At 41.3% G+C, this 15,405-nt stretch overlaps 1 protein-coding gene across 1 annotated transcript in view; it reads right to left on the minus strand.

The window, feature by feature from the left end:
- Positions 1-15,405, minus strand: part of LOC110520038 (cadherin-13) — a 603,183-nt gene that overhangs the window by 110,725 nt on the left and 477,053 nt on the right. Inside the window, exon 8 of the mRNA XM_090218153.1 lies at positions 3,590-3,730. Within this exon, the coding sequence (XP_090074279.1) occupies positions 3,590-3,730 (141 nt within the window). The remainder of the gene's footprint in view (positions 1-3,589; positions 3,731-15,405) is intronic.

The following is a 15,405-nucleotide window of genomic DNA, read 5'->3' on the forward strand; positions in this document are numbered from 1 at the left end:
TGCGCTATGGGACTCCCAATCACGGCCGGTTGTGATTCAGCCTGGAATCAAACCAGGGTCTGTAGTGAAGCCTCTAGCACTGAGGTGCAGTGCCTTGGACCGCTGTGCCACTCAGGAGCCTGAAGTAGTAAGGAACTCGCCACACATGGTTGTCTAAAACGTGCAGACACTAGGCCCTCCATGGAATGAGTTTGACGCTCCTGCTCTAGACGATCCTATCCGCTAATCAGGGCTGTGTATGCAAATATATTTAAATGTGTATCAACACGCCCACGTGAGCAGACTGAGCATTTCAATGGCAAAAGGAGGCTCAGGGAAATAAATTATTACAAATACATTTGGAGTTATTTTTATGAGAAAAAAACACACACAGTGATTTATTAGACATGCAGTGATGATTTAAATAAAATTAACAATGTAAGACTGCATGGGGGCTTTGATATCATTATCATTTGGAGGGCATGCATATTCTCCCGTCACCATGGGGGAGCAAGGGCATGGATTGGCTGTCAGGCTCCCTGTGTCTCAGTGGCTGCTAAGAAACTATGAAATGGGCTAGTCAGAAATGAGATGCCAGTTATCACCCAGGGCCAGATGGGGGCCAGATGGGTTTTGCAGGTGAGGGGGTGGCAGCGGTACACTATCCACTTGAACCAAGAGGTAGTATCACCAGCCTATCCTCTCTGTGTCACCACAGGCTTTCATTAGGGAGACTTCAGGTCAAGCAGAAATTGTGTCATAGGGGCTGTTACGGTCCTCGGTCCTACTTTGAAATGTGTGCTAATGTGTGTTTTAGTGGTGTGGATCAGTGGTCAGAGCTGTACTGGAGCAGCAGTTAGACTACAGGCTGATATGTAGACTGACAGGAAGAGTCAGAGTCCGTCCATTGGTCAGTTAACAGCAGTGGTCAATAAACACATTTCAAAGACAGACAATGCACAGTAACACACACTGTGAGGTCTAGTTAGTTGTCAATGCACGGAGTGGTATTGGTTAGTGCTATATCTATATTTTGAATCCCAAATAGGAACAAGGTCCAACAGAAGTATCTGTCAATCATTATGCTAAGATATTAGCATAGTATTGCATTGCAGAATAAATCAATACTATAAGACAATATAAGCCAGTGGTTTATTGCTGTTGGTTTTTATCAGGAGCGGCATTAATGTCCTACTATACATATTCTGTCTTTAAGGGGATTCCAAATCATCTTTTGTTGTTTCCACTCTCATAAAAAACTTGTTCAAAAAAAGTTAAGCATTGTGGATCCCAATTCCCCAAAAAAGCTTCACAGAATGTAATACATTCGTAAGTATGAAAGAGCAATTTAGCCTTAGATTAAAAAAGTTGGGTGGATAGATTTACACAGGGCCCTCAGAGAAACTTGCTAAGGAGAACAATAGTGCAGCTCGACAGACTCATGAGTGTTTATAGTATATGTATGCCCATACACCAACCAAGAACACTATGATAGATTTACTAATGACTCACTGTTATATACTGTAGTCTGTCCATCTTTACCAGAATGAAACAAGTCCGTTCTATGATGAACCCACCCTGCCCTCCAGCTACACGGGACTGCATGGTGACCTGTGCGAGTCCATTTCACTCAGAATCGTTGATGAGTTAAAGTCAACCTGAACTTGTTAAGTGCATTTCCAAGTAGTTTCACACTGTGTGAGAGAGAAGATATGGAATACAAATCCAACAGAATTTCCTCTTTGAGAGGTGTTTAGATAGCACTAGAGAATGTGTAATACCTTACAAACCATGTTTGCCTTTGTGGAGCTTTATCATATCTCACTACTCTGTATGGGAATCATGGGTTCTAAAGTCTATTTCAAGAGTGCGGCGGCTAGGCAGGGTACTTTGTGAATCCCCTACTGGTTGACTTAAGCACATCTTCAAGTAGACTAGTGTTATGTGGAGTCATGCCAACACTATCAGCACCTGTGTGTACTGCAGGGCAGGAAGCCTAGCTCCTCTCTGATTGATGAATAATGAAAGGTAAAGCAGAACATGTCTTTCTCAGCATGAATGCTGCACATACACGATGCAAGAGATGCACTTCCATGTTTGTAGACAGAGTTTTCAGTTGAAAAACGTTCAACATCCAGAAGGATATGTTATTTTAAAAGGTTTTTCAAGAGAGTGCAGAATATTTGCACTCCAAGTGGAATTCAATATCTATGAATGTGCCCACATTCACATTAACATGTCCGCTCATGGACACCCACACCCACAATAGTTGGAAGTCATAAGAGATGATTCATGGCCAGGTTAGTGGCTGCTGAGCGGGTGGGGACTTATATTAGGAGTTTAGCACCTTAAATGGCTGTGTTTTTAAAAGGAACATTTCTCCACACTGTTAAACGGATCACCAGAAGAAAGATGGAGGCATTAAGTGAGGACATGGACAGAGTGCACTCAGCATGGCCCCAGCATGCCTACTCAGCCAGAATATTTCATTGTGAAGATCTCACAACGCTCTGACATGGCAATGCATTATGGGAGCCCGTCTAGTGGAGGTTGGGGTTGATGTGTCTCAAAGCCTGACAACAGCTCTGGGCATTTCCATTAAAAACCACACAACTCAACATTACGACCTCTCCTCCAGGGCCTGATGTGTTTTTCTTCACCTCAAGAAGAAAAAAACAGCAACAGTTGCAGTTTTTTGAAAGACTCATCATGAGTTGGCACAAACAGGCAAATAGGTTAAGTTTGTTAAGTGCATTTTTTTCTGAATGACGGAGATAGTGTGGCTGGTGGATATTGGGTTACGTGTGCCATACAGGGTTTCTACTAGATCCTTGAGGCTGTGCTGACAAAGGAAACCAATACCATGATCATAGCAGCACAACACACACACACACATATTTCCTTATCTCCCTTGTGAGCCCCTACCACCTGACTACTGTGATGTGTTGTTTATTACATGAGGACACACACACACACACACACACACACACACACACACACACACACACACACACACACACACACACACACACACACACACACACACACACACACACACACCCAGGACGACGACTGATGTGAGCTGAGCCTTTCCTCTGGCAGGCTCTGAGAATTATAACACTATCATTTTAAATTGGATAGCAGAGGACATGGTGGATAACTGGTGTGTGTGTGTGTGTGTGTGTGTGTGTGTGTGTGTGTGTGTGTGTGTGTGTGTAACCCACTCCATCACCTGGACGTGAATCAAGCCCGTCACCAGCTGTATCTGCGAACAGGGACCAATGACAGAGTACAGGGGACAGAAAGTGATGACAAGGACAGAGGACAGGGGACAGAGAACAGGGGATATGGCAGAAAGGACTGACAGAGTACAGGGGACAGAAAGTGATGACAAGGACAGAGGACAGGGGACAGAGAACAGGGGATATGGCAGAAAGGACAGACAGAGGACAGGGGACAGAGGACAGAGAGGACAGACAGATTTCAGGGGACAGAGAGAGAGAACAGGGGTCAGGGGACAAAGAGGACAGACAGGGAACATGGGTCAGGGGACAGAGAGGACAGACAGAGAACAGGAGTCAGGGGAACAAGCAGGGGTGCAGGTACTTACCAGTGAGTGGGTAAACTCTGGGGCGTGGTCGTTCTTGTCTGTGATGGTGATGGTTGCCGTGGATGTTCCTGTTAGTCCCACGTCTCTTCCCTTCATGTCCTGGGCTACGATCTCCAGCTCATACTGCGTAGTGGGGAGTGTCTGGAGGGACACACACACAGACACACACAGTGTCATAAAGTCTGTCATTATCACACATCCATTTCAGGGGTTACACACAACACAATCATCATTAGACACAGGATTTGTTGAGGAAGATCAAATTAATCCACTGAATACAAATGATAACAAATGATTAACTGACTGACAAAAAGCAATTTAGACTGAATGATTGCTACACCAGTGTGGATTCATTTTGGAGTAAACATATTCTAATAAAAACACACCCCCTTGGCGTCTTATTATGTTGACACTTAGTACATTTCTATCAAGCCTCTTAGAAAGCTCAGGAACAAAGCACCAGACTTTTGGAGGCATAGAGCCAGACAGGTACTGGAGTGTAATGATCACATAGTCACATAGCCCAAGTGACTCATACACACAAAACAAACAAAAGAGTGTTGCTACGGTTTGGTCTCCTGTCTGGGGGTGGTAGTGCAGTACTCTGTAGTCAACTAAATATGACATCCATTTCTTGACATTTAAATAGAACTAAACAGATGTCAAATGTCTGTTATAACATAAGCTTATCACATTATAGAAACCAACAAACACCCACATCATCTATTGGCATCTATCAGGCATCCAGGTCTTTTGCAAACCAGATGAAAAAATCCCCAAACAAATGTATTTACAGTCTGTGTAGAACACCTCTCAGCACACATGATTATGAATAGACGTACGACACACAGTATTTTACGTTCATCCATTTTTAAATACCTAGGGGGGTGAGTTGCTTCAATACTTCCCCTTCAATGGCTCAGAAGACATAAGATCAAGGTTTGTATGCTTGGCAGACATGCAAGCGGCGTTATTAACATTTTTCTCCCAGCTTTCATGATGTGCTACATTAAAAGAGAAAGGATCCTCTTTGGAGCTTGGCTCTCCCGGATAATTCTAAGGCGAGGGAAGGCAGTGCGGAGGGACCCTGGAGGACAGAAGCTGGCCAGGCATTAGTGTATGTTGGAGAAGTGGAGTGTGATTGCAGTGCAGGTTAAATGCCAAGCTTAATTTGGAATATGTAGCTCTGCATACAGCATAGATTATTTTGTTGTGTTTAAAGCCATGGTTAATATTCACCTGCAGACTACAGAAGAAAAAAAAATCCAAAAGGAATCTTCAGTCCCCTCTTGGTTCCAGGTAGAATCTTTTTTGGTTCCAGGTAGAATCCTTGTGGGTTCCCTGTAGAACCCTCTGTAGAAAGGGTTCTACATGGACTGCAAAACGGTCTACCGGGAATAAAGTTGGATTTGATCTAGTGCTGTTCTTTAACTTTGATTCTTGGCTGAGATGGAGATTTAAATCCAACTTATAACCAAAGCTTGAAACCCTAGGCCTATGCATTGTATATTTGAAAAAAGCTGTTGATGAATTTGCAAATGCTATATAGGCCTAAATACTATCATTGATGATATGACTTATAAAGTATGATTACATTTTATTTGCTCTGTTAAACCTACACTTTGGAATGACTTCAATAGCAATATATTTAATTATCTAAGAGGTCTCTCAATAATGATTCTGACAATAGCACATTGATAGTAGTCAGTGGCAAATGCGTTTTTTTTTTTGGCAGAAATGCATTCTGGAACATGTGAACTTGTATGTGCCTTAATAACAAACGTGTATGCCATCTGTAAATATGAAATCATTTGTTAAATTACGAGCCAAGTTAGCTTTGCCCCGTAAAAAGACATAAACCTTCCCGCTAGCAATGATTGGCTGAGATAATGGGGCAGGAGGTAGCCGAGTGTTGGTCTAGTAACCGGAAGGTTACAAGATCAAATCCATGAGCTGACAAGGTAAAAATCTGTTGTTCTGCCCCTGAACAAGGCAGTTAACCCACTGCTCCTAGGCTGTCATAGTAGATAAGAATTTGTTCTTCACTGACTTGCCTAGTTAAATAAAGGTTACATAAAAAAGAAAGTAATAATGGATGGGCTGGACATGCCGAGAGAGGAGTTCAGATTGGTCTACCTTGTAGCACACCTCTCTCTATAACAAAGGGCTGCATAGTACATGTAAGTAATCCTTTCTAACACGGGTTTTCTGAAAGATATCATGAATAACTACAAAAGTGTTGCTCTTTATTTTCTGGAGGACAGAGTTTTTAAATCAGTGGTGGAAGCCCGTGGAAGCAGAAAATGATAGCTAAGGAGATGGAGAAAATTCTGCCGTTTGATTGCAAAGATGCGGAGGAGGTCGCAAAGAGAACACAGAGGGGGTTGTATATTATTATCAGTGTAACCCCTGCAATGGATGTGTGATAATGACAGACTTTATGACACTGTGTGTGTCTGTGTGTGTGTCCCTCCAGACACTCCCCACTAAGCAGTATGAGCTGGAGATGTTGTTGTATAAAACACCTTCAAACTAAGGAAAACCATGTCATCCGTGACAGAGAGGGAGAAGCATTTATCCACGTATACGAGTATATGGATAAGAGAGTCTAGCTAGCTATGTTTTCAGATATTAAACGTTTCTAATTTTGTCAGGAGGTTGTTTTCATTGCAAGTTAAAGTGTACTGTTAGCTAGCTAGCTAATATTAGCTGGATGGCTGGCTCGCTATTTAATGTTACATGTATGATCTGTGTAGTAATATTATTCATATCTCAGATCAATTTGCATTGTTAGTTATAGCCTAATTATAGCCTAATGTTAGCTAGCTAGCTAACAAGGCATCTAGCTAGCTAGCAAGGCATCTAGTAATGTTATGAGTTGGGATTATGGTTAATTGTTTAGCTAGCTAGCTACATGTCTAAACAGAATACTCCGCTATGCAAGGTACCATGTGACAAATACAATTAGATTTTATTTGATATAGCTAGTGTGTGTTTACCAGACATGGTAATGTGAAGAGCAATATGACCTGCACCAAAGTCAAATTAGGATATAATGTTAGGCCAACGAGACAGTGTCAAAGTTAAAACATTCTCTGGTAGAACGCCCTGCTTTTATTTAGTCTGCTATTTTCTGTAATTAGCTTGCCATTAATTGATAAATAATTATCTTGTAGTGAATTTATTTTCCTGTAATAATGAATACAAATTAGCTCAAGTTAAGACGATGTCAGCTATATGATGTGGTCATTATTTGAACTGGCTAGCCACCTAACTTACTGTTAGCTAGCTAACAAGCTAGAAACAATGTTTAGAACATTGCTTTTAGAGCCCTGGTTTGCTAGATTGACATATACTAAATAAATGTTGAACCAGATGGGTTTATTGCTGTTAAAATACACAAGTTTTGGACCACCAGGTTGCTGATGTCATGCATGTGAATCCTTAAAGAGATGGATAGGGCCAAGGCTTAAGAGCAGTAAATATACTTCTTAAGTAGTTTTTTGGAGTATCAGTACTTTACTTTATTTTTGACAACTTTTACTCCATACCTAAAGAAAACATTGTACTTTTTACTCAATACATTTTCCCTGACAACCAAAAGTACTCGTTACATTTTAAATGCTTAGCAGGGCAGGACAATTCACACACTTATCAAGAGAAGAACACTTAGTCATCCCAACTACCTCTGGCCTGGCACTCACTAAACACAAATACATATTTTGTAAATAATGTCGTGTTGGAGTGTGCCCCTGGCTATCCATACATTTTAAAAACAAGAAAATGGTGTCGTCTGCTATGCTTAAATTTTTGGGATAGGGGGCAAGGCAGCATTTTCACTTTTGGATGAATAGCGTGCCCAGAGAGAGTGTTGGATAGAAAACACTCTGAAGTTTCTAAAACTGTTTGAATGATGTCTGTGAGTATAACAGAACTCATATGGCAGCTGAAAACCTGAGAAAAATCCAACCAGGAAGTGGGACATTGAAGGGTTGTAGTTTTTCAAAGCTTTGCCTACCGAGTACACATTGAGATATGGACGACATGGGCTTCCTAGGGCTTCCACTAGATGTCAACTGTCTTTTGAAACTTGAATGAGGATTCTACTATAAAGGAGGGGCTCTTGAGACCTGTTTGAGTCAGTGGTCTGGAATAGTGCCTCGGTCTCATGACGCGCTCCCGACAGAGTTACCTCTCGTTCCAGTGACTTTCTGAAGACAAAGGAAATCTCCCGGTTGGAACATTATTGATGTTTTATGTTACAAACATCCTAACGATTGATTCCATACATCATTTGACATGTTTCTAAAGACCTGTAACGGAACTTTTCGAGTTTTTGTCTGGATGAAATGCTCACGCCTCATGAAGATAGATTACTGGGCTGAACACGCTAATAACAAGTGGCTATTTGGACATAAATGATGGAACTTTATGGAACAAATCAGGCATTTATTGTCTAACTGGGATTCCTGGGAGTGCCTTCTGATGAAGATCATCAAAGGTAAGTGAATATTTATGGTGTTGTTTCTAACTTTGTTGATTCCAAAATGGCGGCTATTCCTCTGGCTGTTTTGGGTGCTGAGCACCGTTCTCAGATTATGCTTTTTCCGTATGCACATTTTCGAACAAAACATACATGTATTGTGTAACATGATGTCCTATGAGTGTCATCTGATGAAGATAATCAAAGGATAGTGATTCATTTTATCTATATTTCTGCTTTGTGTGACTCCTATCTTTGGCTAGAAAAATGGCTGTGTGTTTTTTCGACTTGGCGGTGATCTAACATAATCATATGTTGTGCTTTAGCTGTAAAGCATTTTTGAAATCAGACACAATGGGTAGATTAACAAGATGTTTATCTTTCATTTGCTGTATTGGACTTGTTAATGTGTGAAAGTTACATATTTCAAAAAAATATTTTTGAATTTCGCGCACTGCCTTTTCATCGGAATGTTGTCGAGGTGTTCTGATAGTGGAACCCCTGTGCTAGAAAGGTTAAATGATTTATACTTTTGATATATATTTTTTAGAAATTACATTTACTTTTGATACTTAAGTATATTTTACTGGCTGACTTTCACTTTTACTTGAGTAACTTTCTATTAATTAAGGCATCTATACTTTTACTCAAGTATGACAATTGGGTACTTTTCCCGCCACTGCTTAAGAGGGTGTGAACGATGTTGAATGGGTGTAGACAAAGAAGAGCTATCCAGTACGTGTACCAAAACATTCAAGAGCCATTTTCTCAAAAGTGGGGTTACAAGTGTATCAACTTTCAAAGCAGATTTAGTTTCTCATTGTTCCTCAACTGTAGTGTATGATATACAGTACCTCTTTACTTTTATCCAATGTAAGAAAGCACAATTTCAAATTTTGCTGCATAACACCGAATCGAGCCGGTCGGTCACAAATTAATAGCTGTAGATCAGGGTGTGCTGCCCAGCCTATTGTTTTTATAGCGGATACAACGTTAAAGAGCTGATGTTGTTACAAATTCAACATATTTTATGCATGGTTTGTCAATGTTGAAAATTGGTTACAATTATGACATAATCACGAGGTTGAAATTTCACCCTCAAAACAACAGTTGATTCCTTAATTTTTTTTAAATGTAGATTCAACGTCCCAATACATTGACAAATTACGTTGAAACATCATTGATTCAACCAGCTGTGCCTAGTGGGTAGGCACTATGAGATGAATCTATACAATTTATTCTGTGCAAGTGAAATAATCTATACTGAAAGATACTTCATTTTTACCCATAATCACGGAAATGTTTCAAAGCAAAGACATCATCACAATATGATTCTATTAGAGTCAATTCTGTAATGGAATATAGATTAATGAGATGAGGAAATGGAACTACTAATACTTCTTCTAATTGGCCATTTGTGTAATGACCCTGCCCACATTACCAACCTTGTCCAACCCCTCTACTGTCTCTCCTGTTCTACTGGTCTCATTAGAGAGATGCTCTTTGTAAACCACACACAGTCACACACACAGTTACAGTCTTACACACATATGCGCAAACGCACATGCACACAAACACACCAGGCCCCGCTGCAGTGGCTCAACAACACTAGACAGGAGTGTGACATCACCTGTGTCCTCCACCCTCTCTGCCTCCATTCTATTTCTCCTTTAAAACTCTCTATTTTCACATCTCAAATCTCTCCCACATAGCCTCTTTATTGTGGGAGTAACAGCCTAAAACAGGGCCTATCAACAAGGGGGCCATGCTGGATCTTTGAGACCAAGAGAGGAGAGGAGGCAGTAGGCAGTGAGGAGGGCCTGCTCCGTTCCTCTCCTCTCTGCTGTTCCTATCACTGATAACATTGGGATCGATCAGACCCCAGGTAGGGGGAGACCAGACGATCAATGCCTGAAGCCCCTCAGGCACATTTTAATTATCATGTCAACACAGAGTGATAGTGTAACATAGACACTGGAAAAAGTAGGCTACAGTACATAAAGTCTGTCTGGAAGTTCACTGCTGTGTATGTATATTTATACAATATATGTACTTAAGAATTACGTTCCCGAAACACATGTTTCTCGATTATGCTGAAGCATAAGCTGCTTTACTATTACATTATACAATCAGCCAAATACTTCACTGTGGCATTCACACAGCACTGTAACATTTGAGAAAGCAGTACAGTGCAATACATGAATATCCTGGAGTCCAGTCCTCTAGCCGTGATTATGCATACACAGTACAAACACTGAGCTCTCCCATGAATACAGTATGATGCAACAGGAGTGTTCTTACCATTGTATCTCATTACATCTCCCTGTGTTTTCTCTCCTGGGCCTCGCCACACCGCGCCACGGAGACATCCTCAGCACAGCGGGAGACTCTTTACATCAATGTGAAGTAAATCTAGGCTCCTTTGACCCCCACGCCCCACCTATTCCACTCTTCTCCTCCACTCCCTTCTACTCCCACGCACAATGCTCTACCCTACGCCAGACACAAATCTTCATTCCTCACTCATGAACTGAGCTGTTTACTGGTGTCCCTGTCAAAAGTATACCACTATATAGAGAATAGGGTGCCATTTCAGATACACAGTATGTATACAAGAAGCAGCAGCACAGTAGGTGTTTATGCCACAGATACTGGGTGACAGAGGTGTCTGTGACAGTCAACTGAGGATATATCAAACCCTCATAAACAGATGGTCTTCCACAGACCTGTGAGTTGAGAAAAAACCCAGCTCCATCTGGAAGAGAGCTGGGCTCAGAGACACTTCATCTCACTGGCGTCACAGAACTCCACAGAGTCCTCCTATGGCGTGACAACGTCTTAATGACTAGTGTCTCTCGTGTTTACTCTATTAGAGAACTCTGGGAATACTTCACTAACATGCAATATTTTCCATGATATGAGGGTCAAGGAGCATTCACAAATGAGATCGCAGTGTGCCAGCAATTACACCAAAGTGGAGAATAACATGTTCTCTGTAAGTGCATTAATCATCTTTTCACAGAACTAAAGAATAACATGGCATAATTGCAGTAAACGCAGCCAGCCACGGGACCGAACAAAACTTAAATTAAATTGAACATCTCAAATTAAATGACAGGCTTTTAAAGATATGTATCCCATTATGTGGTCATCCGATTTTGTGGTTATCCGATTTTCTCTTAAAATAATTCCACAGCTTTCAGGAATAATGCCATCACAAAGTAAGTAGAGACGGGAGCGTAGAGTCAGGCAGAGGGGTTATGTTCCACTGTCTCAGATACTACATTACCTTCATAAATAGGTATGATGCCATAATCAAAATTCCATTAGCTCTTTCTTTTCACTCTGGGCCCTTCAAAAGAAGATGGCTACCCTTGCCAAACCTTTGGGTGATTTACAATTACAGGTTAACACAGGAACCAGGGTCATCCTTAGAGGTTTACCAGAGCCAGAATGCCGGCTCCATGATATGGTTGGGCCATAAAGGCCACCGGGGACAATAGCTCATATGCACCGCCCTTTATTTACGACCCTGAGGAGATCAGGAGATAGGAGACAGACAACTTAAAAACAGCAGATCACCTTGTGATTTCCCTGGGTTATTACACGAGTGGGGAGGTGATTATTAGAGACTTTGGCGCCAGAGCTGTGTTAGAAGAAAGAAAGAAAACGCGGGGACTTTTTGTTCCTCACTCTCCGTAACAAAGAGAAAAGGGCTCCAATAATGCCAGAACATATTAAACACAGTTCTTATCAATGTATTAAACTGTTGTATTCATGACATGTTGATATAACCTGAAACATAATGTGAGATTTCTCTTCTGATCATTCTGTTATAAACATATAATACATATAATACATATATACATATAATGGGTATTTCACTGTAACATAAAATGTATGGATTTTACACAAGAAGTGTTTGGTATTGTGACCGTAGATTGCTTTGTATGTTTCTATTTTTAGTTTGGTTAGGGTGTGATGTGGGTGGGTATTCTATGTTATATGTCTAGGTGTTGTGTTTCTATGTTTAGGCCTGGTAAGGTTCCCAATCAGAGGCAGCTGGTTATTGTTGTCTCTGATTGAGAACCAGGCAGCCTGTTTTCCCACTATGGGTGTGGGTAGTTGTTTTCTTTTTTTTTTCTTTTTTTCTTTATTATTGTTATTATTATTATTTTTGTTATTTAATTTTTTTACCACTTTTTCTCCCCAATTTCGTGGTATAGGCAGCCTGTTTTCCCACTATGGGTGTGGGTAGTTGTTTTCTTTTTTTTTTCATTTTTTCTTTATTATTATTATTATTATTTTTGTTATTTAATTTTTTTACCACTTTTTCTCCCCAATTTCGTGGTATCCAATTGTTGTAGTAGCTACTATCTTGTCTCATTGCTACAACGCCCGTATGGGCTCATGCGTCCATCCAACCCGGAAGCCAGCCGCACCAATGTGTCGGCCCGGCCCGCCACAGGAGTCGCTGGTGCGCGATGAGACAAGGACATCCCTATCGACCAATCACTCCCTAACCCGGACGACGCTAGGCCAATTGTGCGTCGCCCCACGGACCTCCCGGTCGCGGCCGGTTACGACAGAGCCTGGGCGCGAACCCAGGAGGGCATTGAGTTAATTTACAAGCGATTGGATTATTGAAGTTTCAGAGCTCAATGACCGTTCAGAATGAGAATATAGTAAATTGACAGCTGATTAAGACTATTGTTGATTTTGAATGAATGATATAACAGTTAATGATAGAGTTAATTCAAGGTATCTCTCTATATCAAAACCCTTAAGGGTGCCCCTCTTAGATTAATTTGGATAAGATAACCAAATTAATTAATAAATTAGATCAAATAATTATTCCAATAATTAATCAGTAAATTATTTTGAATATCCAAAAGTCACAACAGCTCCTTCATTTTGTTATTTTCCTGTCACCACTCCGCCAGGTCCTCCCTGTAGTAGGTTGTAGTAGGCTGTCTCATCAATGTTGTGTCGTCAGCAAACTCGATGATTGAGTAGGAGTCCTGGATGAACAGGGAGTACAGGAGAGGGCTGGGGCCTCCGTGTTGAGGGACAGCGTGATGGGTGTGTTGTTGCCTACCTTCACCACTCGGGCCGGCCTGTTAGGAAGTCCAGGACCCAGTTGCACAGGGAGGGGTTCAGACCCAGGGCCCTGAACTTAGTGATGAGCTTGGAGGGTACTATGGTGTTGAAGGCTAAGCTGTAGTCGATGAACAGCATTCTTACATATGTATTTCTCTTGTCCAGGTGCGGTAGTGCAATGCAATGATGACTGTGTCGTATGTGGATCTGTTGAGGCGATATGTGAATTGTAGTGGTTCTAGAGTGTCGGGTAAGGTGGAGGTGATATGGTCCTTAACTAGTCTCTCAAAGCACTTCATGATGATAGAAGTGAGTGCTACAGGGCAATAGTCATATAGAATAAGCCTTATGACATTCTCTCACAAAGCAACACTTTTTTCTCCCACCTTTACACCTCTCATTTTTATTGTTTTTCTTCATGACTCTCTTTCATATCTCTCACTATCTCACCAACGAAAGCCCAAGTTCAACTTTGTTCTAAGCTATTGAATGATGCTTTTCTTTTTTTATTTTCTTTTAATCATATCCCATTCCCTTTCTTTACTTTCCCCGGCTGTGATTCCACCGCTGTTCACCCTACTGTCTCTCTTTGAATGTCTCCTACCCCCTCATGTGTTCTGTATGTTTTATGTTAAACAGGGTGTATACTTTCTGCTAGTCTTTCAGATATCTTCATTGACATCTTCACACATCTTTCAACGATTCCTCAAAAAAAAATCTCAATCAATTAATAATGCCCTCTTTTTCAGTTTTGTAGTTAACCAAGCACATTTATCCTGAGGCCTTGCTGAGGTAGGAAAGTGGTAGACAGAGGGATAGAGAGAGTTTTGTATCTCTGTTGATATGGGACCACTTTAAGACTGTAAAACACTTTCACTGTCCTTCCTTCTGGTAGATTAAGCAGCATGGAGAGAGAGAGGGAGAGAGGGTGCAGTAAGTACATATCTCTGTCTGTTTCTCCCTCTGCTAGAATTGTGCTATCTTCCACAGCAACAAAGGACCTCTTGACATTCATGCATATCAACTACAGTTCACTGTTAAACACATACACAGTCGCTTTCTCTTTCTCTCTCTGAACTTGATACGAATTAGAATGGGAATGGGAGCAATGTTCTGAGAACAAATCCCATTCTCAAGTTACTACTTGCACCATATCAGAAAAATGTTTTAATCAATCAACCTATAGTTTTATCTCATCTATAACAAAGCTCCTGCCAATGGCCCAGGGCTGTTAGAGAGGCATTAATGGACAATACAGTACACATCACAGCTCAGAGCTCAGTTCATCAGATCATCAGATCATGGCACATAGCCTGCAGCCCCCTGTCTGTGTCTGCTCAGAGTGGAGCCAGCCTGCTAGGCAGTGAGCGGATCACACCAGGGGATCCAGCTTAGGCACATCACTCTGGACCCTGGCAGCTAACACACAACATTCTCACAACCTTGATGTGGGCTTGATTCCATCCACAGCAAAAAAGAAAAGTAGCTGGATGTTTACCCAGGAGAGCTCACTTGGCTCTCTGCACTATCTGCCTGTAATGAGGGGCCTTTGAAAACAAAGGCTGCCTCTCCTTCGCTATAACACACACACATGTACACACTCTCTCTTTCTCTGTCTCTCTGTCTCGCTGTCTCTCTCACTCTCTGAAGAACAGAGAAATAGTGTCACCAAGAGGTGTGGATTCGAGTCACATGACTTGGACTCGGGTCTGACTTGAGTCACAAATTTGATAGAAAATGAAACAACTTGAGACTTGACTTCAACTTGGAGCCTCAAGACTTGGGACTTGACATATACTTGATACTGATGAATTGAAATGATCTGGCCATGTTTTGTAATGTTTTGTCACTCATTTTGTGGCACAGAGTCTCTGTGGGATAGGCTATTCTCCATTTGCAAAAAAAACCAACAGATTGGCTAGTGAAATGCACACTCGGGGTCGCGAGTGTGAAACTGAATGAGAAAAATACATACAAATATCATACATATTTGATTAGGCTAGATATAGCCTACCATTTGTATTTTATATTTATACTTTTGCTTATTTGATCTGGTCACCAACAAAGGCCTACGACATTGCTCCAAATTCTTGTAATCTGTGCTTCAGAACCAAAAAGTTGCGCGTCTTGACTGTTGACCAATGACCAGTCATCAGCACTGGCGCACAAAGGCAGGTGCACATATCCATATTAGTGACCAGAAGCACTTATTTATTTTCTCTGGTTTTGCCTG

Source organism: Oncorhynchus mykiss, chromosome 1, assembly GCF_057628025.1.
Source record: "Oncorhynchus mykiss isolate SJ-2025 chromosome 1, ASM5762802v1, whole genome shotgun sequence".
NCBI classification, from domain to species: Eukaryota; Metazoa; Chordata; class Actinopteri; order Salmoniformes; family Salmonidae; genus Oncorhynchus; species Oncorhynchus mykiss.